At 47.8% G+C, this 25252-nt stretch overlaps 1 protein-coding gene across 1 annotated transcript in view; it reads right to left on the bottom strand.

Moving 5' to 3' along the window:
• Window positions 1-13397, bottom strand: part of LOC311116843 (highly divergent homeobox-like) — a 50655-nt gene extending 37258 nt beyond the window's left edge. The window contains exons 1-2 of the mRNA XM_084191879.1: window positions 13178-13397; window positions 10583-10729 (exon numbers count right to left, since the gene is read on the bottom strand). Of these exons, the coding sequence (XP_084048005.1) occupies window positions 10583-10729; window positions 13178-13246 (216 nt within the window). The 5' untranslated portion in view covers window positions 13247-13397. The remainder of the gene's footprint in view (window positions 1-10582; window positions 10730-13177) is intronic.
• Window positions 13398-25252: the final 11855 nt, after the last annotated feature.

Below are 25252 nucleotides of genomic sequence, written 5' to 3'. Positions count from 1 at the left end.
AGAATTACTGTGAGCCTAGATCCAAGTTGTTCTCTCTCTCTCTCTCTCTCTCTCTCTCTGTGTGCATGCTGGGAGTTTTTTGGAGTTTGAGTGTTTGGTGTTGAGGGCTTGTCCTAACATATTTCTTGTTTCTTTCCTTGGTTTTTCCTTTCAATTTCTCTTTTCTATGGTGGAGGGTTAATGCACTGTTAGTTTAGCGGTACCCACTGTTTTTATTTTCAAAGTTAGGGAGGAAGAGGACAGAGGTTTAGTTTCCTGGGGTTTTGAACGGTGTGGTGTGAGCGATGGCTTCACAGCCTAGTGCGGAGGAGACGCTGTCGTTACGGCATGGATTCAGGAATGTTCCTGAGAATGGAATGAAGGTGGAGGAGGTTCTGCTCGCGGTCGGCGAACAGGTAGGAGCTGAATTTATACATTCCGCATCCAGAATGAACAAAGCTGTGGTTGTGTTTATGAAAAGAGCAAATTTGGTGGGTAGGCTCATTTCTAGTGGTATATTTATAAGGGGTGTGTTGGTGCCAATTTCTCCTCTTTCTACCCCTTCGACTAGGGTGGTAGTTGCAAATTTGCCTCTGTTTATTACGGATGATCAAATCAGGAAGGAGTTGAGTCGTTTTGGTAAGTTTGCTAGTGGTTTTCGTGTACTGTCGGCAGGTTTTCAGTCAGATGCCGTCAAGCATGTTGTTTCGTTCCGGAGGCAAGTGTTCATGTTTCTGAATAACAATGAGCAACAGTTAAATGTGCATTTTAAAGTGAGGCATGGGGAGGGGCTCTACACAGGGTTTGCCAGCACAGATCGTCTACGGTGCTTTGAGTGTGGGGATTTGGGCCATAAGTGCTTTGGGTGCCCACATAAAGGCCGTAGACAAGGTGAGGGTTTAAGCACCAGTGGGGTAAATCGAGGTCAACGTGCAGGAGGCCATGAGACACAGGCTGGGCCTAGTCATGCTATAGATGGTGGGTTAGATGAGGCTGGGTCTAGTCATGCTATAGATGGTGGGTTAGATGAGGCTGGGTCTAGTCATGCTATAGATGGTGGTGTAGATGAGGCTGGGTCTAGTCATGCTATAGATGGTGGTGTAGATGAGGCTGGGTCTAGTCATGCTATAGATGGTGGTGTAGATGAGGCTGGGTCTAGTCATGCTATAGATGGTGGTGTAGATGAGGCTGGGTCTAGTCATGCTATAGATGGTGGTGTAGATGAGGCTGGGTCTAGTCATGCTACAGATGGTGGGTTAGATGAGGCTGGGTCTAGTCATGCTATATATGGTGGTGTAGATGAGGCTGGGTCATGCTATAGATGGTGGTGTAGATGAGGCTGGGTCTAGTCATGCTATAGATGGTGGTGTAGATGAGGCTGGGTCTAGTCATGCTATAGATGGTGGTGTAGATGAGGCTGGGTCTAGTCATGTTATAGATGGTGGTGTAGATGAGACTGGGTCTAGTCATGCTATAGATGGTGGTGTAGATGAGGCTGGGTCTAGTCATGCTATAGATGGTGGTGTAGATGAGGCTGGGTCTAGTCATGCTATAGATGGTGGTGTAGATGAGGCTGGGTCTAGTCATGCTATAGATGGTGGTGTAGATGAGGCTGGGTCTAGTCATGCTATAGATGGTGGTGTAGATGAGGCTGGGTCTAATGCTATAGATGGTGGTGTAGATGAGGCTGGGTCTAGTCATGCTATAGATGGTGGTGTAGATGAGGCTGGGTCTAGTCATGCTATAGATGGTGGTGTAGATGAGGCTGGGTCTAATGCTATAGATGGTGGTGTAGATGAGGCTGGGTCTAGTCATGCGATAGATGGTGGTGTAGATGAGGCTGGGTCTAATGCTATAGATGGTGGTGTAGATGAGGCTGGGTCTAGTCATGCTACAGATGGTGGGTTAGATGAGGCTGGGTCTAGTCATGCTATAGATGGTGGTGTAGATGAGGCTGGGTCTAGTCATGCTATAGATGGTGGTGTAGATGAGGCTGGGTCTAGTCATGCTATAGATGGTGGTGTAGATGAGGCTGGGTCTAATGCTATAGATGGTGGTGTAGATGAGGCTGGGTCTAGTCATGCTATAGATGGTGGTGTAGATGAGGCTGGGTCTAGTCATGCTATAGATGGTGGTGTAGATGAGGCTGGGTCTAGTCATGTTATAGATGGTGGTGTAGATGAGGCTGGGTCTAGTCATGTTATAGATGGTGGTGTAGATGAGGCTGGGTCTAGTCATGCTATAGATGGTGGTGTAGATGAGGCTGGGTCTAGTCATGTTATAGATGGTGGTGTAGATGAGGCTGGGTCTAGTCAGGCTATTGACGGTGGTGTAGATGAGGCTGGGTCTAGTCATGTCATGGATGGTGGTGTAGATGAGGCTGGGCTTAGTCAGGTTATGCTAGTGGATGAGGAGAGTATAGTGGGGAAGGGTAAGTGACTAGGGGGGTGGAGGAGGGTGTCAAGCGGAAGAGGAAAAGGGGGGAGAAGAAATGAGGTGGGAGGGGAGAGGCTGGTGCTGGGGGGGAGGCCCTGACTAGAGAGGAAGAGCAGGTGGTCAGGATGGGAGATGGAGACGAGGAGGAGGAAGGTGAGTCTGAGGAGGAAGACGATGAGGAGGATTTCTTTTCAGACTCCTCCTCAATGGGTACAGAGCTGACAGCCAGTCAGTCAGAGGGGTCAAAGTACACGGTGAGGGAACTGTCAAGGTTCCTGAATGAGACTAAGGGGAAAAAAGTTAATCTTGAGGCTTTTTTTTGTAAGATCAGTACAACACACTATGAAAAATGAGGGGCATGGTGTCCTCTCACCAAGGAAACGGTTTAGGTTGAGGAAGTGGGTCACAACCGTGCGTAAAAGTCTACCTTCAGACACTGTTTAGATGAAAGTTCTTTTTCTGGCACTGGGGCTTTTTGAGCTTTGCTATTGGTCTCTTTCTCTGCTGGCTTTTCTCCCACTTCTTATGGAGACTCTCTGGGTAGGCTCGCTTAATATTAATGGCGCCAGAGATGCGGGAAAGAGGAGTGTGTTGGGTGAATATGTAAAACAAAAAAAAGTAAAGGTGTTGTTTCTGCAGGAGACGCATAGTGATGTGGTGAATGAGGTTGATTGGGGGCTCTGGTGGAAAGGGGCAAGTGTGCTGAGCCATGGACAAATGTTAGTGCAGGGGTGGCAGTCCTTTTTGTACCGGGTCTGTCTGTAAAAATTTGCTCCTCAAAAGAGGTGTGTAGGGGTAGACTGCTTGTAGTAAAAGCAGAAATTAACAACAGGGGTTTTGTCTTTATAAATATGTATGCACCTAACACAGGGAGAGAGAGGGGGCTTCTATTTGGGTGTCTTAGACAGGAACTCTCACAGATATCGCCTGAGGAGACGCTGATGGTCGGCGGGGACTGGAACTGTACGATGGATTTTACGAAATACAGAAATGGGGAGGAGCCTCATTCAGCTCAGTGGGGGTGTTAAGGGACATTATTAATCAGTTTGACCTAGTGGATGTTTGGAGAACTAGACATCCCAACACAAGACAGTATACATGGGTGAAGGTCTTTGGGGCTAGGGTGAGTGCAGCCCGGCTTGATCGATTGTACATGTCTAGGAATCAGAGCAATAGGCTGTTGGGCGCTACCATTCTCCCAGTGGGTTTTTCAGATCATCACATAACCATGGCTCGGCTGTCTATTTCACCAGGGCCTCGGCAGGCATCCTATTGGAAGTTTCATGTAAAGCTCTGACAATATGCCACTTTTTACTCAGGTTTCCAGACTTTTCGGGAAAGGTGGGGGCAGCGAAGAGAGGAGTATGAGTCTCTGAGTCAATGGTGGGATGTGGGAAAAGTCAAAATTCTGTATACAGCTCTCTCATCCTCAGAGGCTAGGAGAGTATTGGGGGAACTCGAGCGTAGTATCAGTGAGATGGAGGTAGAGCTGGTGGGGCAAGGCAATGTAGGCCTCCAGGCTAATCTAGCTGAACTACGTAGTGACCTGGGCAGTTTTTTCCAGGTTAAAGCAAAGGGAGCACTTGTAAGAGCTAGGTTCTCCATGCTCAAGGAGATGGATGCTCCCAGCTCCTCCTTCTTTGATTTGGAAAGACAGAGCGGTGAAGCCAAGGGTATGCAAGGGTATGCATCATATTGCTGTTCACTGGACCTTATGATCACTCAGCTGCGCAGCTGATGTCTGCTGGACTGTTCCTTTACATGGTACCCTGTCCTGTTTATCTGTTTAGCCTCAGCCCAAACTTTCATCGCCATTACCAGTTGTTGTCTTAGCTCTCTCGAATAACACCTGTGATTGCTTTATGCCTCTCTCCCATGTCAATATGCCTTGCCTATTGCTGTTCCAGTTAGTTCTTATTATACAATCACTGTAGAACCCCAAGTCCCTCTCAAACTGCCTCAAATAGCTCCTTTGTTCCACCCCCCATACACGCCGAGACCAGCTCAATCGGTGCCTCCAGTAATGCTATTTCTTTCATTGTTACCCAACGCTTAGGTTTACCTCCACTGTACTCATATCCTTCCATATCCTTGTCTGTACATAATGCCCTGAATCTTTTCTACAACGCCCGGAAATCTGTCCCCTTTATTCTCTGTACCCAACGCACTAGAAGACCAGTTCTTAAAGCCTTTAGTCGTATCCTTATTCTAGTCCTCCTCTGTTCCTCTGGTGATGTAGAGGCTAACCCAGGCCCTGTAGCCCCCAGTATCACTCCTACTCCCCAGACGCTATCATTTGTTGACTTCTGTAATCGTAAAAGCCTTGGTTTCTTGCATGTTAACATCAGAAGTCTACTTCCTAAGTTTGAGTTATTCACTGCGTTAGCACACTCCGCCAACCCTGATGTTCTAGCAGTGTCTGAATCCTGGCTCAGGAAGGCCACCAAAAATTCAGAAATGTCCATCCCCAACTACAACATTTTCCATCTAGATAGAACTGCCAAAGGGGGTGGAGTTGCAATCTACTGTAGAGATAGCCTGCAGAGCTCTATCAAACTATCCAGGTCTGTGAGCTTCTACTTCAAAAAATGCACCTTTCCAGAAATAAGTCTCTCACTGTTGCCGCTTGCTACAGACCCCCCTCAGCCCCCAGCTGTGCCCTGGACACCATATGTGAATTGATTGCCCCCCAATTATCCTCAGTGTCTGTACTGCTTGGTGACCTAAATTGGGATATGCTTAACACCCCGGCCATCCTACAATCCAAACTAGATGCCCTCAATCTCACACAAATTATCAACAAACCTACCAGGTACAACCCTAAATCCGTAAACATGGGTACCCTCATAGATATCATCCTGACTAACTTACCCTCTAAATACACCTCCGCTGTCTTCAACCAGGATCTCAGCGATCACTGCCTTATTGCCTGCGTCCGTAACGGGTCCGCGGTCAAACGACCACCCCTCATCACTGTCAAACGCTCCCTAAAACACTTTAGCGAGCAGGCCTTTCTAATTGACCTGGCCCAGGTATCCTGGATGGATATAGATCTCATTCAGTCAGTAGAGGATGCCTGGTTGTTCTTTAAAAGTAATTTCCTCTCAATCTTAAATAAACATGCCCCATTCAAAAAATACAGAACTAAGAACAGATATAGCCCCTGGTTCTCACTACTCTCGACGGGTCTGACCTAGAGTATGTGGACAACTACAAATACCTAGGTGTCTGGTTAGACTGTAAACTCTCCTTCCAGACTCACATTAAGAATCTCCAATCCAAAGTTAAATTAGGAAATCGGCTTCCTATTTCGCAACAAAGCCTCCTTCACTCATGCTGCCAAACATGCCCTCGTAAAACTGACTATCCTACCGATCCTTCGGCGATGTCATTTACAAAATAGCCTCCAACACTCTACTCAGCAAATTGGATGTAGTCTATCACAGTGCCATCCGTTTTGTCACCAAAGCCCCATATACTACCCACCACTGTGACCTGTACGCTCTTGTTGGCTGGTCCTCACTACATATTCGTTGCCAAACCCACTGGCTCCAGGCCATCTATAAATCACTGCTAGGCAAATCCCTGCCTTATCTTAGCACATTGGTCACCATAGCAACACCCACCCGTAGTCTGCACTCCAGCAGGTATATCTCACTGGTCATCCCCAAAGCCAACACCTCCTTTGGCCGCCATTCCTTCCAGTTCTCTGCTGCCAATGACTGGAACGAATTGCAAAAATCTCTGAAGCTGGAGACTCTTATCTCCCTCAATAACTTTAAGCATCAGTTGTCAGAGCACCTTACCGATCACTGTACCTGTACACAGCCCATCTGAAATTAGCCCACCCAACTACCTCATCCCTATATTGTTCTTTATTTTGCTAATTTGCACCCCAGTATCTCTATTTGCACATCATCTCTTGCACATCTATCATTACAGTGTTAATACTAATTGTAATTATTTTGCACTATGGCCTATTTATTGCCTTACCTCCATAACTTACTACATTTGCACACACTGTATATATATTTTCTGTTGTATTTTTGACTATGTTTTGTTTACCCCATATGTAACTCTGTGTTGTTGTTTTTATCGCACTGCTTTGCTTTATCTTGGCCAGGTCGCAGTTGTAAATGAGAACTTGTTCTCAACTGGCTTACCTGGTTAAATAAAAAGGTGAAATAAAATTTAAAATACAATTTTAAAAAAATAATGGGGTACAGGTATTCAAATAAGGAAAAGGCTAAATGTGTGTTGTTGAATTTTCTGTTTGCTCAGGCAAAGTTGGCTATTTGGCTAACAACGAGGAACAAGGTCAAAGGTGGGGGGATAACAGACCCTTTACTATTATTTAATGGGATGGTCTCTGCGCGCCTTAGGGTGGAATTTGGTTTCTATAAAATGATAAAAAGTGTGGAGATGTTTCAAGAGATATGGTGTGTTGGGGGGGCTGTCTGTATAGCTGGGGAAGATGGTCTGGATATCCGGTTGTAGAAGTGGTGAGGTTTGGGTTATTGTGATGTGTGGTGTTGTTTTTGTATCGTGGGGTAGAGGGAAAGGTGAGTATGCAGTCCAGGGGATATTGGTTATTTTTTATTTTAGGGGGTGGGGGGGGTGAGGTTTTAATGAAATGAGGATGTACCATTAAAAAAAGACCAAAAGCGCTCTCTCCCCCTCTCCCTCCCTCCTTCCCCCCTCCCTCTCTCTCCCTCCCCCCCTCCTTCTCTCCCTCTCTCCCTCCCTCCCCCCCTCCCCCCTCTCTCCCTCTAATGTACCATTAAAAAAAGACCAAAAGCGCTCTCTCCCCCTCTCCCTCCTCCTCTCCCTCCCTCCCTCCCCCCTTCTCTCCCTCCCTCCCCCCTTCTCTCCCTCCCTCCCTCCCCCTCTCTCCCCTCCCCTCTCTCCCTCCCTCCTTCTCTCCCTCCCCCCCTCCCCCCTCTCTCCCTCTAATGTACCATTAAAAAAAGACCAAAAGCGCTCTCTCCCCCTCTCCCTCCCTCCCTCCCTCCCTCTCTCTCTCCCCCTCCCTCCCACCCCCCTCTCTCTCTCTCTCCCCCCTCCCTCCTTCTCTCCCTCCCCCCCTCCCCCCTTCTCTCCCTGCCTCTCTCTCCCTCCCCCCTTCTCTCCCTCCCTCTCTCTCTCTCCCCCCTTCTCTCCCTCCCTCTCTCCCACCCTCCCCCCTTCTCTCACTCCCTCTCTCTCTCTCTCTCCCACCCTCCCTCTCCCCCCCTCCCCCTCCCCCCCTCTCTCCCCCTCCTTCTCTCCCTCTCTCCCTCTCTCCAAGTGTCATATTGTGTTAGTCCGCTAGGGACCCGTTTTCATTGTAAAATGTCTAATCCCTACCTATACAGTCTATGTGTTTGGATCTTGTGTTATCATTTTTAATTACTAATAAATAATTAAATGATCAGTAAGACCCGGGTTCGTGCAGACTTAAAGAGTCTACGACTTTCAGAATGAGACTGATGAGGTACATTATTAATAAATGACTGTTAAATGATAAGAGATATCTAGATATCTTTAGAGTTAATTTGGGAAACGGTAACTCGTTAAACAACTTTTCCTGTGGTGCCCCAAATTCCTAATTAGTTAATTTAATCTAGTAACAATTAAACATAGTAGGTAATTATTTGATAAATAATAGTCATCACAATAATGAAAGTCATGTCACGACCCTTTAATACCAGAGACAGTATGATAAAGCTGAGCACAGAACTAGGAGATATACTGCAGCAGGTAACTTAGACTGTAAACTACATCACACCACATCCACTGCGCATACGCCTGTTGGCAAAACTACACGGAGATATGGGATCAGAGCATGACAATGTTCTATTTATCGAGGGGGTGTTAGAAAGATTTTTCGCATTGAGAGAGGAACTGTTGTCACAATGTAAGTTTAAAAAACAGACTTGCTTGACTTCCTTTGTAATGAAAATAAAATAAGTCTCCTTGCCTATGTAGCATATTTGGAAACTGAACGAACTGAATGCAAGCATGCAGGGGAAATACAAAAACATTCTACAGATGAGTGACCGAATCAGTGGATTCAGAGGAAATAATTCTTATTGGAGAGAGTCTTTCAAAAGCGAATTATGCCCCCTTCCTCGGCTGTGAATGTTTCTAACAGAAAACAACATCAGTAAGTGTCCCACATGAGTGATGACTGCTCACCTCCAACGCTTGGAAGAGCACTTTGGGACCTACTTCCCAATCCGTTTGACTGTGATCCTGGCTCAGTTGGCATGCTGGTAAGGGAAATCAAACAGCTGATCAAGCGCCCATGTGACGGCCAAATGCATTCACGGGTCACAACGGAGGAGTTTTGGTTCCTGACTCAGAGAGAATACCCTGCCTCTGAGCATTAATGCCGCGTTCAAAACAACTGGTATCTCGGAACTGGGAACTCGAAAATCTCTGTCTTCCGATTTCAGTGTGTTCAAAACCACTGGTTACTTAGAAAAAAACGAACGCCGACTGAGAAAAATCGTTTTGAACGGTCATCCAACTCGGAAAATCCAACTCGGGAACTCTGGCCTCTTTCTAGAGCTCTGACTTTCTGACCTGAAGATCACTGACGTCATGATTTGACCTCGTATTCTTCAGAGTTCCCAGTTGTCTTGAACGCACCATAAAACTCATGGTACCTTTTGCCAGCTCATATCTGTGTGAAGCTAGATTCAGTGCTCTCGTCTGCATTAAAACCAAATATCGATCCAGGTTGGATGTGATGCTCACTGTCGACCACGCCCCCTGACTTTGAGAAGCTCCGATGCGACATGCATCAAGCACCAATCTCATTAGTGGTGGTGAGATAAGAAATATTATGTCAGACTAGTTTGAAATTGACTGTCATAGACCTACATTAAAAGTATGTAGTGGTGTGTTGAGAAGACAATCAGAAATAGTGTTAGAATGTTTTTTTATTGACTGTCATAGTCCCAAATAAAAAAGTAAACATTGGCTGTTAATTACCAAATTTCTTTTTTACACGGTTGGGGTCGCAATAATTTTCAGATATCAAAATTAGGTCATGGGCCAAAAAAGTTTGGGAACCCCTGTATTAGAGGGTTAGGGTTAACCCCTGTATTAGAGGGTTAGGGTTAGCCCCTGTATCAGAGGGTTAGGGTTAGCCCCTGTATTAGAGGGTTAGGGTTAACCCCTGTATTAGAGGGTTAGGGTTAACCCCTGTATTAGAGGGTTAGGGTTAGCCCCTGTATCAGAGGGTTAGGGTTAGCCCCTGTATTAGAGGGTTAGGGTTAACCCCTGTATTAGAGGGTTAGGGTTAACCCCAGTATTAGAGGGTTAGGGTTAACCCCAGTATTAGAGGGTTAGGGTTAACCCCTGTATTAGAGGGTTAGGGTCAGCCCCTGTATTAGAGGGTTAGGGGTAACCCCTGTATTAGAGGGTTAGGGTCAACCCCTGTATCAGAGGGTTAGGGTTAGCCCCTATAATAGAGGGTTAGGGTTAGCCCCTGTATTAGAGGGTTAGGGTCAACCCCTGTATTAGAGGGTTAGGGTCAACCCCTGTATTAGAGGGTTAGGGTCAACCCCTGTATCAGAGGGTTATGGTTAGCCCCTATAATAGAGGGTTAGGGTTAGCCCCTGTATTAGAGGGTTAGGGTCAACCCCTGTATCAGAGGGTTAGGGTTAACCCCTGTATTAGAGGGTTAGGGTCAACCCCTGTATTAGAGGGTTAGGGTCAACCCCTGTATTAGAGGGTTAGGGTTAACCCCTGTATTAGAGGGTTAGGGTTAGCCCCTGTATTAGAGGGTTAGGGTTAGCCCCTGTATTAGAGGGTTAGGGTTAACCCCTGTATTAGAGGGTTAACCCCTGTATTAGAGGGTTAGGGTTAACCCCTGTATTACCCGCACCACGCTGAAGTCCCTACATATCCGCACCACGCTGAAGTCCCTACGTACCACGCTGAAGTCCCTACATACCACGCTGAAGTCCCTACATATCCGCACCACGCTGAAGTCCCTACGTACCACGCTGAAGTCCCTACGTACCACGCTGAAGTCCCTACATACCACGCTGAAGTCCCTACGTACCACGCTGAAGTCCCTACATACCACGCTGAAGTCCCTACATATCCGCACCACGCTGAAGTCCCTACGTACCACGCTGAAGTCCCTACATACCACGCTGAAGTCCCTACGTACCCGCACCACGCTGAAGTCCAGTTTGGTCTCCTGAGCACACTGAAGGATCAGCTGGAAGCAGCTCTTGCTCTGATTGGTCATCCCGTTGTCATAGTAGCTCTCCAGGACTCGCTGCTGCTCCAGTGTGAACACAGACCTCAGGTTCATCTGACGGAGACACGGCATTGGTCAATAAACTAGCCAATGAAAACAGACAACATTGAGTTCACTAGCTCTTCCCTTCAAACACAAATGTGCTTCTAGTCTATACACAGTCTATATGTAGACCTACAGTGAGGGAAAAAAGTATTTGATCCCCTGCTGATTTTGGCCACTGACAAAGAAATGATCAGTCTATAATTTTAATGGTAGGTTTATTTGAACAGTGAGAGACAGAATAACAACAAGAAAATCCAGAAAAACGCATGTCAAAATGTTATAAATTGATTTGCATTTTAATGAGGGAAATAAGTATTTGACCCCTCTGCAAAACATGACTTAGTACTTGGTGGCAAAACCCTTGTTGGCAATCACAGAGGTCAGACGTTTCTTGTAGTTGGCCACCAGGTTTGCCCACATCTCAGGAGGGATTTTGTCCCACTCCTCTTTGCAGATCTTCTCCAAGTCATTAAGGTTTCGAGGCTGACGTTTGGCAACTCGAACATTCAGCTCCCTCCACAGATTTTCTATGGGATTAAGGTCTGGAGACTGGCTAGGCCACTCCAGGACCTTAATGTTCTTCTTCTTGAGCAACTCCTTCGTTGCCTTGGCCGTGTGTTTTGGGTCATTGTCATGCTGGAATACCCATCCACGACCCATTTTTAATGCCCTGGCTGAGGGAAGGAGGTTCTCACCCAAGATTTGACGGTACATGGCCCCGTCCATCGTCCCTTTGATGGGGTGAAGTTGTCCTGTCCCCTTAGCAGAAAAACACCCCCAAAGCATAATGTTTCCACCTCCATGTTTGACGGTGGGGATGGTGTTCTTGGGGTCATAGGCAGCATTCCTCCTCCTCCAAACACGGCGAGTTGAGTTGATGCCAAAGAGCTCCATTTTGGTCTCATCTGACCACAACACTTTCACCCAGTTCTCCTCTGAATCATTCAGATGTTCATTGGCAAACTTCAGACGGTCATGTATATGTGCTTTCTTGAGTAGGGGGACCTTGCGGGCGCTGCAGGATTTCAGTCCTTCACGGCGTAGTGTGTTACCAATTGTTTTCTTGGTGACTATGGTCCCAGCTGCCTTGAGATCATTGACAAGATCCTCCCGTGTAGTACTGGGCTGATTCCTCACCGTTCTCATGATCATTGCAACTCCATGAGGTGAGATCTTGCATGGAGCCCCAGACCAAGGGAGATTGACAGTTATTTTGTGTTTCTTCCATTTGCGAATAATCGCACCAACTGTTGTCACCTTCTCACCAAGCTGCTTAGCGATGGTCTTGTAGTTGTTTTTTTTTGTTGTTGTTTTTTTGTGACTTTGTTTTGTTTTACCCCATATGTAACTCTGTGTTGTTGTTTTTATCGCACTGCTTTGCTTTATCTTGGCCAGGTCGCAGTTGTAAATGAGAACTTGTTCTCAACTGGTTTACCTGGTTAAATAAAGGTGAAATAAATAAAAAAAATAGCCCATTCCAGCCTTGTGTAGGTCTACAATCTTGTCCCTGACATCCTTGGAGAGCTCTTTGGTCTTGGCCATGGTGGAGAGTTTGGAATCTGATTGATTGATTGCTTCTGTGGACAGGGGTCTTTTATACAGGTAACAAACTGAGATTAGGAGCACTCCCTTTAAGGGTGTGCGCCTAATCTCAGCTCGTTACCTGTATAAAAGACACCTGGGAGCCAGAAATCTTTCTGATTAAGAGGGGGTCAAATACGTATTTCCCTCATTAAAATGCAAATCAATTTATAACATTTTTGACATGCATTTTTCTGGATTTTTTTGTTGTTATTCTGTCTCTCACTGTTCAAATAAACCTACCATTAAAATTATAGACTGATCATTTCTTTGTCAGTGGGCAAACGTACAAAATCAGCAGGGGATCAAAATACTTTTCTCCCTCACTGTACACAGTGGACAAAACATGCTTCTAGTCTATACATAGTCTGTATGTAGACCTACACTACCATTCAAAAGTTTGGAGTCACTTAGAAATGTCCTTGTTTTCAAAAGAAAAGCATTTTTTTTGTCGATTAAAATAACATCAAATTAATCAGAAATACAGTGTAGACATTGTTAATGTTGTAAATGGCTATTGTAGCTGGAAACGGCTGATTTTTAATGGAATATCTACATAGGCGTACAGAGGCCCATTATCAGCAACCATTAGTCCTGTGTTCCAATGGCACGTTGTGCATCCGGGATGCTGACCTTCTAGGCAGAGTTGCAAAGAAAAAGCCATATCTCAGACTGCCCATCTTAATCTTTTATTTTTATATTAGAATATAAAGGCTAACTCATAGTGCAGGTGGTCTGGTTTCTCTACCCACAGTCTTTATGTAACCATACAGTATATAATAGGTATATTAGAATATAAAGGCTAACTCATAGTCCAGGTGGTATATTAGAATATAAAGGCTAACTCAGTCCAGGTGGTCTGGTTTCTCTACTTACCGTCTGTAGGCCTCGTTTCTCCTGCCATTCCTCCATGGTGCTGCAGGAGGAGGAGGGCAGATCAGCCATCCAGCAGAGGCACGAGCAGGGCCAGGCTGGGGTGAGGTCTAGGCAGCAGGGCCAGGAGCAGGGCCACGAGCAGGGCCACGAGCAGGGCCAGGAGCAGGGCCACGAGCAGGGCCAGGAGCAGGGCCAGGAGCAGGGCCACGAGCAGGGCCAGGAGCAGGGCCACGAGCAGGGCCAGGAGCAGGGCCACGAGCAGGGCCAGGAGCAGGGCCACGAGCAGGGCCAGGAGCAGGGCCACGAGCAGGGCCACGAGCAGGGCCACGAGCAGGGCCACGAGCAGGGCCAGGCTGGGGTTAGGTCTAGGCAGTAGGGCCAGGCTGGGGTTAGGTCTAGGCAGTAGGGCTGGGGTGGGGTTAGGTCTAGGCAGTAGGGCCAGGCTGGGGTTAGGTCTAGGCAGTAGGGCTGGGGTGGGGTTAGGTCTAGGCAGTAGGGCTGGGGTGAGGTCTAGGCAGTAGGGCCGGGCTGGGGTTAGGTCTAGGCAGTAGGGCTGGGGTGGGGTTAGGTCTAGGCAGTAGGGCTGGGGTGAGGTCTAGGCAGTAGGGCCGGGGTGGGGTTAGGTCTAGGCAGTAGGGCCAGGCTGGGGTTAGGTCTAGGCAGTAGGGCCAGGCTGGGGTTAGGTCTAGGCAGTAGGGCCAGGCTGGGGTTAGGTCTAGGCAGTAGGGCCAGGCTGGGGTGAGGTCTAGGCAGTAGGGCTGGGGTGGGGTTAGGTCTAGGCAGTAGGGCCAGGCTGGGGTTAGGTCTAGGCAGTAGGGCCAGGCTGGGGTTAGGTCTAGGCAGCAGGGCCAGGCCGGGGTTAGGTCTAGGCAGCAGGGCCAGGCCGGGGTTAGGTCTAGGCAGCAGGGCCAGGCCGGGGTTAGGTCTAGGCAGCAGGGCCAGGCCGGGGTTAGGTCTAGGCAGTAGGGCTGGGCTGGGGTGAGGTCTAGGTAGTAGGGCTGGGGTTAGGTCTAGGCAGTAGGGCCAGGCTGGGGTTAGGTCTAGGCAGTAGGGCCAGGCTGGGGTTAGGTCTAGGCAGTAGGGCCAGGCTGGGGTGAGGTCTAGGCAGTAGGGCCAGGCTGGGGTTAGGTCTAGGCAGTAGGGCCAGGCTGGGGTTAGGTCTAGGCAGTAGGGCCAGGCTGGGGTTAGGTCTAGGCAGTAGGGCCAGGCTTGGGTTAGGTCTAGGCAGTAGGGCCAGGCTGGGGTTAGGTCTAGGCAGTAGGGCCAGACAGGCCTAGGGCCAGGCAGCAGATACCCTCTGTCCGGGGGTTACGTGGTCTGGCTGCAGTACTGGTCATGCTAGCTCGGTGTCCTGGGCTGCGGGGTGCAGGAGCTGAGACATGATGTGGTGTCTTTGTCTCTCTGAGGTTCTGCAAGACAAGAGAGTGTCATCAGTTAGAGTGGAATTAATGTAAATCTCTTTGCAGCTTTTCCATAATTTATATTTAGAGTTGTCATATCATTTTTATAACATCACACTTCTTCTATGGTGGTGTGTTTTAATCATAGAGAATGATAGAGGACTCTTCTTTGTTTCTGTCCCATTGTGGCGTCTGTGAGGGCATGGGCAGCACCATTAAGGTCATCTCCATTTTGGTACATTTTCTGCTCCTACTACTTCTATGAATTGGTAAACAAACTGAAAGTGTGCACACTGCCACCTAGAGTATGTTGTTTGAACAGGTATAAAGCCAAGGTTGGCGATTTACTGCCACCTGCAGTTATGGAATGTTTGCTCACCACTATAATTCATTGGCTGATCCCTCCTGATGACCTGGATGGAATCATGTGATCCTTCCTTAACCCATAGGAAGTCCCACCCAGTTGACTACTTCAAAATGGTGAAAGTCCTCAATGGCGCTGCCCATGCTAAAACTGGCTTTTGGGCACTAGAGGTCTCTATCTATCTCTATGGTTATAATAGACTGGAAGAGAGCTGTCACATGATCTCCCGAGTGGCGCAGTGGTCTAAGGCACTGCATCGCAGTGCTAGCTGTGCCACTAGAGATCCTGGTTCGAATCCAGGCTCTGTCGTAGCCAGCCGCGACCGGGAGACCCATGGGGCGGCGTGCAATTGGCCCAGCGTCGTCCAGGGTAGGGGAGGGAATGGCCGGCAGGGATGTAGCTCAGTTGATAGAGCATGGCGTTTGCAACGCCAGGGTTGTGGGTTCGATTCCCACAGGGGGTATGAAAAAAAATTATGTATGCACTAACTGTAAGTCGCTCTGGATAAAGCGTCTGCTAAATATGTAAATGTATTGGGGGCGGCAGGTAGCTTAGTGGGTAAGAGCGTTGTGCCAGTAACCGAAAGGTCGCTGGTTCTAATCCCCGAGCCGACTAGGTGAAAAATCTGTCGATGTGCCCTTAAGCAAGGCACTTAACCCTAATTGCTCTGGATAAGAGCGTCTGCTAAATGACTAAAATGTAATGTAAATGTAAAAAATGATCTCACCTGGTCACATGACATGAAGTTGGACAGGTAACACACCTGTGGACATTTCATACACTCAGATTATAAAACCATAGTAGTAGAGTAGAACTAGCAAATTGAGTGGGACCTGGATCAGAGCTAGCTAGTTGAGTGGGACCTGGATCAGAGCTAGCTAGTTGAATGGGACCTGGATCAGAGCTAGCTAGTTGAATGGGACCTGGATCAGAGCTAGCTAGTTGAATGGGACCTGGATCAGAGCTAGCTAGTTGAATGGGACCTGGATCAGAGCTAGCTAATTGAATGGGACCTGGATCAGAGCTAGCTAGTTGAGTGGGACCTGGATCAGAGCTAGCTAATTGAGTGGGACCTGGATCAGAGCTAGCTAATTGAGTGGGACCTGGATCAGCGCTAGCTAGTTGAGTGGGACCTGGATCAGAGCTAGCTAATTGAATGGGATCTGGATCAGAGCTAGCTAATTGAGTGGGATCTGGATCAGAGCTAGCTAGTTGAGTGGGACCTGGATCAGAGCTAGCTAGTTGAGTGGGACCTGGATCAGAGCTAGCTAGTTGATTGGGACCTGGATCAGAGCTAGCTAGTTGAATGGGACCTGGATCAGAGCTAGCTAGTTGAATGGGACCTGGATCAGAGCTAGCTAGTTGAGTGGGACCTGGATCAGAGCTAGCTAGTTGATTGGGACCTGGATCAGAGCTAGCTAGTTGAATGGGACCTGGATCAGAGCTAGCTAGTTGAATGGGACCTGGATCAGAGCTAGCTAATTGAGTGGGATCTGGATCAGAGCTAGCTAGTTGAGTGGGACCTGGATCAGAGCTAGCTAGTTGAGTGGGACCTGGATCAGAGCTAGCTAGTTGAGTGGGACCTGGATCAGAGCTCGCTAGTTGAATGGGACCTGGATCAGAGCTAGCTAGTTGAATGGGACCTGGATCAGAGCTCGCTAGTTGAATGGGACCTGGATCAGAGCTAGCTAGTTGAGTGGGACCTGGATCAGAGCTAGCTAGCTGAGTGGGACCTGTCCAATCCTTCTTTGGTAGCATGTGAGATGTCAAGGATGTGTCTGGCTACTACCACCAAATCAGCGTATCGACTATGTGGAGCCATGCAACTACTGTAACGCGTTATAACTTGGAGGTTGCAATAACGCAACTTGCTAGATTGCTAGCTAGCTAACATTTGCCCTAGCAAGTCATTAGCTAGCTATAGCTAACGTTAGCACACTTCAATCAACACAAGCTAATGCTAGCTAAGTGTCAGCATCCCAAATATATATATATATATATATATATAGCTACTAGTTAGCTAGCTAAGCAGTCCCAAAGTTAGAGAAAATAGTCTAGATGCGTTGTTGAAAAGCTATTTGTCTTGATGATGCTGCTAACTAGCCAGTCTAGGGGCTTCCATCTTCCCCCTCCCGTTTCAGCATTTTACCAAGCTCACTGCGCATGGCCACTGAATGAAAAAATGGAAACATTGCAAAGCGAATTGATGTAGAAAACGCACATCCACCCATTCCGCCACAAGGGCAGAGAGAGAGGAGGAGAAATAGGATTCCCACACAGGAAGCGGAATGATCTAACTTTCCGACAGCTAGTTTAAAGACAGTCAACAACCAGCTGAAAGCGCCGCAACACAACAATAATGCCTACAGCACGCCATACTAGAAAGACAGGCCGTGTCAGCCATAACCAGGCCACTACAGCCGAATAAACTTTTCCTTTAAATCTCTGATTTCTCCCGTCCTAACATGGTCACTCTCTCTGACCCCTGCCTACAGCGAACCGAAGCCGGACCTCGTCGAAATCTGGCACAGTGAAGTGTGAAATCAGTTTGGCATGTACCTGTTTTTGTCGTCAAATCAAACGACCGCTCGAATTCATCAGATTTCTTCAGCAGTCCCCTAGCCAGACAATGAAATCAAAACGTCCGATCATCAATTCTAATCATGATCGTGACGTATTCGCAAACAGGAGCCAATTAGATCTCGAAATCAGGGCTGTGCCATTCAACCCAGTGATGTCCCGCCCAGCGGTGACTTTGTGGGGAGGAGAGAGAGAGAAAACATTTATACTGAACAAAAATATAAACGCAACATGAAGTGTTGATCCCATGTTTCATGAACTGAAATAAAAGATCCCAGAAATGTTCCATACCCACAAAAAACGTATTTATCAATTTTTTATAAACCACATTTGTTTACATCCCTGTTAGTGAGCAAATCCCTCTTTGACAAAATAATCCATCCACCTGACAGGTGTGGCATATCAAGAAGCTGATTAAAGAGCATGATCATTACACAGGTGCACCTTGTGCTGGGGACAATAAAAGGTCACTAAAATGTGACTCGTTTGTGCGCCGCCCCATTAGTCTCCCGAGTGGCGCAGTGGTCTAAGGCACTGCATCGCAGTGCTAGCTGTGCCACTAGAGATCCTGGTTCGAATCCAGGCTCTGCTGTAGCAGGCCGCAACCGGGAGACCAATGGGGCGGCGCACAATTGGCCCAGCGTCGTCCAAGGTAGGGGAGGGAATGGCCGGCAGGGAGGTAGCTCAGTTGGTAGAGCATGGCATTTGCAACACCAGGGTTGTGGGTTTGATTCCCACGGGGGGCCAGGATGAAAATAAAAAAGAATAATGTATGCACTAACTGTAAGTCGCTCTGGATAAGAGCGTCTGCTAAATGACGTTTCAGGAAACAAGGCGTATGTCGCACGTCACTACTTCACAGGAGAGGCATTTGAATGTAAACATTTTTTTAAATGCGTTTTTTGGCAGAAATGCCTTCTGGAACATGTGAATTTTCATGTGCTTTAATAACAAACTTGTATGCCATCTCTAATTACAAATTATTTTATTATTTTACGAGCCTAGTTGGTTTAGCCACGGAAAAAGACAGGAACCTTCCCGCTAGCCATGATTGGCTGAGATAATGGCTGGGCTAGACATGCTGAGAGATGAGTTCGGATTGGTCTGCCATGCATCATGCTTCTGTCTATAACAAGAGCTGCTCAGTATTTGTAGCTAATCCTTTCTCACGCGGCTTTTTTGAAAGATATCATGAAGAACTGCAACGTGGAAGTTGACAGAGTTTTAAAATTATTGGAATGCCCGGTGGAAGCAGAGTATGATAGCTAAGGAGATGGAGAAATTCTGGCGTTTGATTGCAAATATTATGCGGAGGGAGTCGAAAAGAGAACACCTGTCTCCGGATTACATCTCTAAACTATGGGCAACCATGGCATCCATGACAGAGAAGCATTCATCCATGTATACGGGTAAGAGAGTCAAGCTAGCTACATTTTCAGATATTGTATGTTTCAAATTTTTTCACAAAGTCGTTTTCATTGCAAGTTAAAGCGTACTGTTAGCCAGCTAGCTAACGTTAGCTGACTGGCTCGCTAGCTAATGTTACGTGAATGACTCCACTATGCAAGTAATAATTTCACTGTACCGTTTACACCATCTGTATCCTGTGCATGTGACAAATAAACTTTGATTTTATTTGATATAGTGTATGTTTACCATAGACGGTAATGTGAAGAACAACATGACCTGCACCAAAGTCAAATTAGGATATAACGTTAGGTCAACGAGACAGTGTCCAAGTTCTACAATTCTCCAGTAGAATGCCCTGCTTTTATTTCATCACACTCACAACCGTAAACTATTTTCTGTAATTAGCTCACCATTAACTTGTAAATAATTATCTTGTTGTGAGTTTATTTTCCTGTAATAATTAATACAAATTAGCTAAAGTTAAGGCGTTGTCAGCTATGATATGGTCATTATTTGAACTGGCTAGCGTTAGCTGGCTAGCTAACGAGCTAGAAATGAACCAAAACATTGTTTAGAAAGTTGCTTTTAGTTGGGGTTAGGGTTAGGGTTAGGGTTAGGGTTAGGGTTAGGGTTAGGGTTAGGGTTAGGGTTAGGGTTAGGGTTAGGGTTAGGGTTAGGGTTAGGGTTAGGGTTAGGGTTAGGGTTAGGGTTAGGGTTAGGGTTAGGGTTAGGGGTTAGGGTTAGGGTTAGGGTTAGGGTTAGGGTTAGGGTTAGGGTTAGGGTTAGGGTTAGGGTTAGGGTTAGGGTTAGGGTTAGGGTTAGGGTTAGGGTTAGGGTTAGGGGTTAGGGGTTAGGGGTTAGGGTTAGGGTTAGGGTTAGGGTTAGGGTTAGGGTTAGGGTTAGGGTTAGGGTTAGGGTTAGGGTTAGGGTTAGGGTTAGGGTTAGGGTTAGGGTTAGGGTTAGGGTTAGGGTTAGGGTTAGGGTTAGGGTTAGGGTTAGGGTTAGGGTTAGGGTTAGGGTTAGGGTTAGGGTTAGGGTTAGGGTTAGGGTTAGGGTTAGGGTTAGGGTTAGGGTTAGGGTTAGGGTTTAGGGTTAGGGTTTAGGGTTAGGGTTAGGGTTAGGGTTAGGGTTAGGGTTAGGGTTAGGGTTAGGGTTAGGGTTAGGGTTAGGGTTAGGGTTAGGGTTAGGGTTAGGGTTAGGGTTAGGGTTAGGGTTAGGGTTAGGGTTAGGGTTAGGGTTAGGGTTAGGGTTAGGGTTAGGGTTAGGGTTAGGGTTAGGGTTAGGGTTAGGGTTAGGGTTAGGGTTAGGGTTAGGGTTAGGGTTAGGGTTAGGGTTAGGGTTAGGGTTAGGGTTAGGGTTAGGGTTAGGGTTAGGGTTAGGGTTAGGGTTAGGGTTAGGGTTAGGGTTAGGGTTAGGGTTAGGGTTAGGGTTAGGGTTAGGGTTAGGGTTAGGGTTAGGGTTAGGGTTAGGGTTAGGGTTAGGGTTAGGGTTAGGGTTAGGGTTAGGGTTAGGGTTAGGGTTAGGGTTAGGGTTAGGGTTAGGGTTAGGGTTAGGGTTAGGGTTAGGGTTAGGGTTAGGGTTAGGGTTAGGGTTAGGGTTAGGGTTAGGGTTAGGGTTAGGGTTAGGGTTAGGGTTAGGGTTAGGGTTAGGGTTAGGGTTAGGGTTAGGGTTAGGGTTAGGGTTAGGGTTAGGGTTAGGGTTAGGGTTAGGGTTAGGGTTAGGGTTAGGGTTAGGGTTAGGGTTAGGGTTAGGGTTAGGGTTAGGGTTAGGGTTAGGGTTAGGGTTAGGGTTAGGGTTAGGGTTAGGGTTAGGGTTAGGGTTAGGGTTAGGGTTAGGGTTAGGGTTAGGGTTAGGGTTAGGGTTAGGGTTAGGGTTAGGGTTAGGGTTAGGGTTAGGGTTAGGGTTAGGGTTAGGGTTAGGGTTAGGGTTAGGGTTAGGGTTAGGGTTAGGGTTAGGGTTAGGGTTAGGGTTAGGGTTAGGGTTAGGGTTAGGGTTAGGGTTAGGGTTAGGGTTAGGGTTAGGGTTAGGGTTAGGGTTAGGGTTAGGGTTAGGGTTAGGGTTAGGGTTAGGGTTAGGGTTAGGGTTAGGGTTAGGGTTAGGGTTAGGGTTAGGGTTAGGGTTAGGGTTAGGGTTAGGGTTAGGGTTAGGGTTAGGGTTAGGGTTAGGGTTAGGGTTAGGGTTAGGGTTAGGGTTAGGGTTAGGGTTAGGGTTAGGGTTAGGGTTAGGGTTAGGGTTAGGGTTAGGGTTAGGGTTAGGGTTAGGGTTAGGGTTAGGGTTAGGGTTAGGGTTAGGGTTAGGGTTAGGGTTAGGGTTAGGGTTAGGGTTAGGGTTAGGGTTAGGGTTAGGGTTAGGGTTAGGGTTAGGGTTAGGGTTAGGGTTAGGGTTAGGGTTAGGGTTAGGGTTAGGGTTAGGGTTAGGGTTAGGGTTAGGGTTAGGGTTAGGGTTAGGGTTAGGGTTAGGGTTAGGGTTAGGGTTAGGGTTAGGGTTAGGGTTAGGGTTAGGGTTAGGGTTAGGGTTAGGGTTAGGGTTAGGGTTAGGGTTAGGGTTAGGGTTAGGGTTAGGGTTAGGGTTAGGGTTAGGGTTAGGGTTAGGGTTAGGGTTAGGGTTAGGGTTAGGGTTAGGGTTAGGGTTAGGGTTAGGGTTAGGGTTAGGGTTAGGGTTAGGGTTAGGGTTAGGGTTAGGGTTAGGGTTAGGGTTAGGGTTAGGGTTAGGGTTAGGGTTAGGGTTAGGGTTAGGGTTAGGGTTAGGGTTAGGGTTAGGGTTAGGGTTAGGGTTAGGGTTAGGGTTAGGGTTAGGGTTAGGGTTAGGGTTAGGGTTAGGGTTAGGGTTAGGGTTAGGGTTAGGGTTAGGGTTAGGGTTAGGGTTAGGGTTAGGGTTAGGGTTAGGGTTAGGGTTAGGGTTAGGGTTAGGGTTAGGGTTAGGGTTAGGGTTAGGGTTAGGGTTAGGGTTAGGGTTAGGGTTAGGGTTAGGGTTAGGGTTAGGGTTAGGGTTAGGGTTAGGGTTAGGGTTAGGGTTAGGGTTAGGGTTAGGGTTAGGGTTAGGGTTAGGGTTAGGGTTAGGGTTAGGGTTAGGGTTAGGGTTAGGGTTAGGGTTAGGGTTAGGGTTAGGGTTAGGGTTAGGGTTAGGGTTAGGGTTAGGGTTAGGGTTAGGGTTAGGGTTAGGGTTAGGGTTAGGGTTAGGGTTAGGGTTAGGGTTAGGGTTAGGGTTAGGGTTAGGGTTAGGGTTAGGGTTAGGGTTAGGGTTAGGGTTAGGGTTAGGGTTAGGGTTAGGGTTAGGGTTAGGGTTAGGGTTAGGGTTAGGGTTAGGGTTAGGGTTAGGGTTAGGGTTAGGGTTAGGGTTAGGGTTAGGGTTAGGGTTAGGGTTAGGGTTAGGGTTAGGGTTAGGGTTAGGGTTAGGGTTAGGGTTAGGGTTAGGGTTAGGGTTAGGGTTAGGGTTAGGGTTAGGGTTAGGGTTAGGGTTAGGGTTAGGGTTAGGGTTAGGGTTAGGGTTAGGGTTAGGGTTAGGGTTAGGGTTAGGGTTAGGGTTAGGGTTAGGGTTAGGGTTAGGGTTAGGGTTAGGGTTAGGGTTAGGGTTAGGGTTAGGGTTAGGGTTAGGGTTAGGGTTAGGGTTAGGGTTAGGGTTAGGGTTAGGGTTAGGGTTAGGGTTAGGGTTAGGGTTAGGGTTAGGGTTAGGGTTAGGGTTAGGGTTAGGGTTAGGGTTAGGGTTAGGGTTAGGGTTAGGGTTAGGGTTAGGGTTAGGGTTAGGGTTAGGGTTAGGGTTAGGGTTAGGGTTAGGGTTAGGGTTAGGGTTAGGGTTAGGGTTAGGGTTAGGGTTAGGGTTAGGGTTAGGGTTAGGGTTAGGGTTAGGGTTAGGGTTAGGGTTAGGGTTAGGGTTAGGGTTAGGGTTAGGGTTAGGGTTAGGGTTAGGGTTAGGGTTAGGGTTAGGGTTAGGGTTAGGGTTAGGGTTAGGGTTAGGGTTAGGGTTAGGGTTAGGGTTAGGGTTAGGGTTAGGGTTAGGGTTAGGGTTAGGGTTAGGGTTAGGGTTAGGGTTAGGGTTAGGGTTAGGGTTAGGGTTAGGGTTAGGGTTAGGGTTAGGGTTAGGGTTAGGGTTAGGGTTAGGGTTAGGGTTAGGGTTAGGGTTAGGGTTAGGGTTAGGGTTAGGGTTAGGGTTAGGGTTAGGGTTAGGGTTAGGGTTAGGGTTAGGGTTAGGGTTAGGGTTAGGGTTAGGGTTAGGGTTAGGGTTAGGGTTAGGGTTAGGGTTAGGGTTAGGGTTAGGGTTAGGGTTAGGGTTAGGGTTAGGGTTAGGGTTAGGGTTAGGGTTAGGGTTAGGGTTAGGGTTAGGGTTAGGGTTAGGGTTAGGGTTAGGGTTAGGGTTAGGGTTAGGGTTAGGGTTAGGGTTAGGGTTAGGGTTAGGGTTAGGGTTAGGGTTAGGGTTAGGGTTAGGGTTAGGGTTAGGGTTAGGGTTAGGGTTAGGGTTAGGGTTAGGGTTAGGGTTAGGGTTAGGGTTAGGGTTAGGGTTAGGGTTAGGGTTAGGGTTAGGGTTAGGGTTAGGGTTAGGGTTAGGGTTAGGGTTAGGGTTAGGGTTAGGGTTAGGGTTAGGGTTAGGGTTAGGGTTAGGGTTAGGGTTAGGGTTAGGGTTAGGGTTAGGGTTAGGGTTAGGGTTAGGGTTAGGGTTAGGGTTAGGGTTAGGGTTAGGGTTAGGGTTAGGGTTAGGGTTAGGGTTAGGGTTAGGGTTAGGGTTAGGGTTAGGGTTAGGGTTAGGGTTAGGGTTAGGGTTAGGGTTAGGGTTAGGGTTAGGGTTAGGGTTAGGGTTAGGGTTAGGGTTAGGGTTAGGGTTAGGGTTAGGGTTAGGGTTAGGGTTAGGGTTAGGGTTAGGGTTAGGGTTAGGGTTAGGGTTAGGGTTAGGGTTAGGGTTAGGGTTAGGGTTAGGGTTAGGGTTAGGGTTAGGGTTAGGGTTAGGGTTAGGGTTAGGGTTAGGGTTAGGGTTAGGGTTAGGGTTAGGGTTAGGGTTAGGGTTAGGGTTAGGGTTAGGGTTAGGGTTAGGGTTAGGGTTAGGGTTAGGGTTAGGGTTAGGGTTAGGGTTAGGGTTAGGGTTAGGGTTAGGGTTAGGGTTAGGGTTAGGGTTAGGGTTAGGGTTAGGGTTAGGGTTAGGGTTAGGGTTAGGGTTAGGGTTAGGGTTAGGGTTAGGGTTAGGGTTAGGGTTAGGGTTAGGGTTAGGGTTAGGGTTAGGGTTAGGGTTAGGGTTAGGGTTAGGGTTAGGGTTAGGGTTAGGGTTAGGGTTAGGGTTAGGGTTAGGGTTAGGGTTAGGGTTAGGGTTAGGGTTAGGGTTAGGGTTAGGGTTAGGGTTAGGGTTAGGGTTAGGGTTAGGGTTAGGGTTAGGGTTAGGGTTAGGGTTAGGGTTAGGGTTAGGGTTAGGGTTAGGGTTAGGGTTAGGGTTAGGGTTAGGGTTAGGGTTAGGGTTAGGGTTAGGGTTAGGGTTAGGGTTAGGGTTAGGGTTAGGGTTAGGGTTAGGGTTAGGGTTAGGGTTAGGGTTAGGGTTAGGGTTAGGGTTAGGGTTAGGGTTAGGGTTAGGGTTAGGGTTAGGGTTAGGGTTAGGGTTAGGGTTAGGGTTAGGGTTAGGGTTAGGGTTAGGGTTAGGGTTAGGGTTAGGGTTAGGGTTAGGGTTAGGGTTAGGGTTAGGGTTAGGGTTAGGGTTAGGGTTAGGGTTAGGGTTAGGGTTAGGGTTAGGGTTAGGGTTAGGGTTAGGGTTAGGGTTAGGGTTAGGGTTAGGGTTAGGGTTAGGGTTAGGGTTAGGGTTAGGGTTAGGGTTAGGGTTAGGGTTAGGGTTAGGGTTAGGGTTAGGGTTAGGGTTAGGGTTAGGGTTAGGGTTAGGGTTAGGGTTAGGGTTAGGGTTAGGGTTAGGGTTAGGGTTAGGGTTAGGGTTAGGGTTAGGGTTAGGGTTAGGGTTAGGGTTAGGGTTAGGGTTAGGGTTAGGGTTAGGGTTAGGGTTAGGGTTAGGGTTAGGGTTAGGGTTAGGGTTAGGGTTAGGGTTAGGGTTAGGGTTAGGGTTAGGGTTAGGGTTAGGGTTAGGGTTAGGGTTAGGGTTAGGGTTAGGGTTAGGGTTAGGGTTAGGGTTAGGGTTAGGGTTAGGGTTAGGGTTAGGGTTAGGGTTAGGGTTAGGGTTAGGGTTAGGGTTAGGGTTAGGGTTAGGGTTAGGGTTAGGGTTAGGGTTAGGGTTAGGGTTAGGGTTAGGGTTAGGGTTAGGGTTAGGGTTAGGGTTAGGGTTAGGGTTAGGGTTAGGGTTAGGGTTAGGGTTAGGGTTAGGGTTAGGGTTAGGGTTAGGGTTAGGGTTAGGGTTAGGGTT

The sequence above is a fragment of the Coregonus lavaretus genome (genome assembly GCF_964263955.1).
Source record: "Coregonus lavaretus genome assembly, contig: HAP1_SCAFFOLD_333, whole genome shotgun sequence".
Taxonomy (NCBI): domain Eukaryota; kingdom Metazoa; phylum Chordata; class Actinopteri; order Salmoniformes; family Salmonidae; genus Coregonus; species Coregonus lavaretus.
The sequence above is the reverse complement of the archived record's forward strand: the minus strand, read 5'-3'. Positions and strand labels throughout refer to the sequence as shown.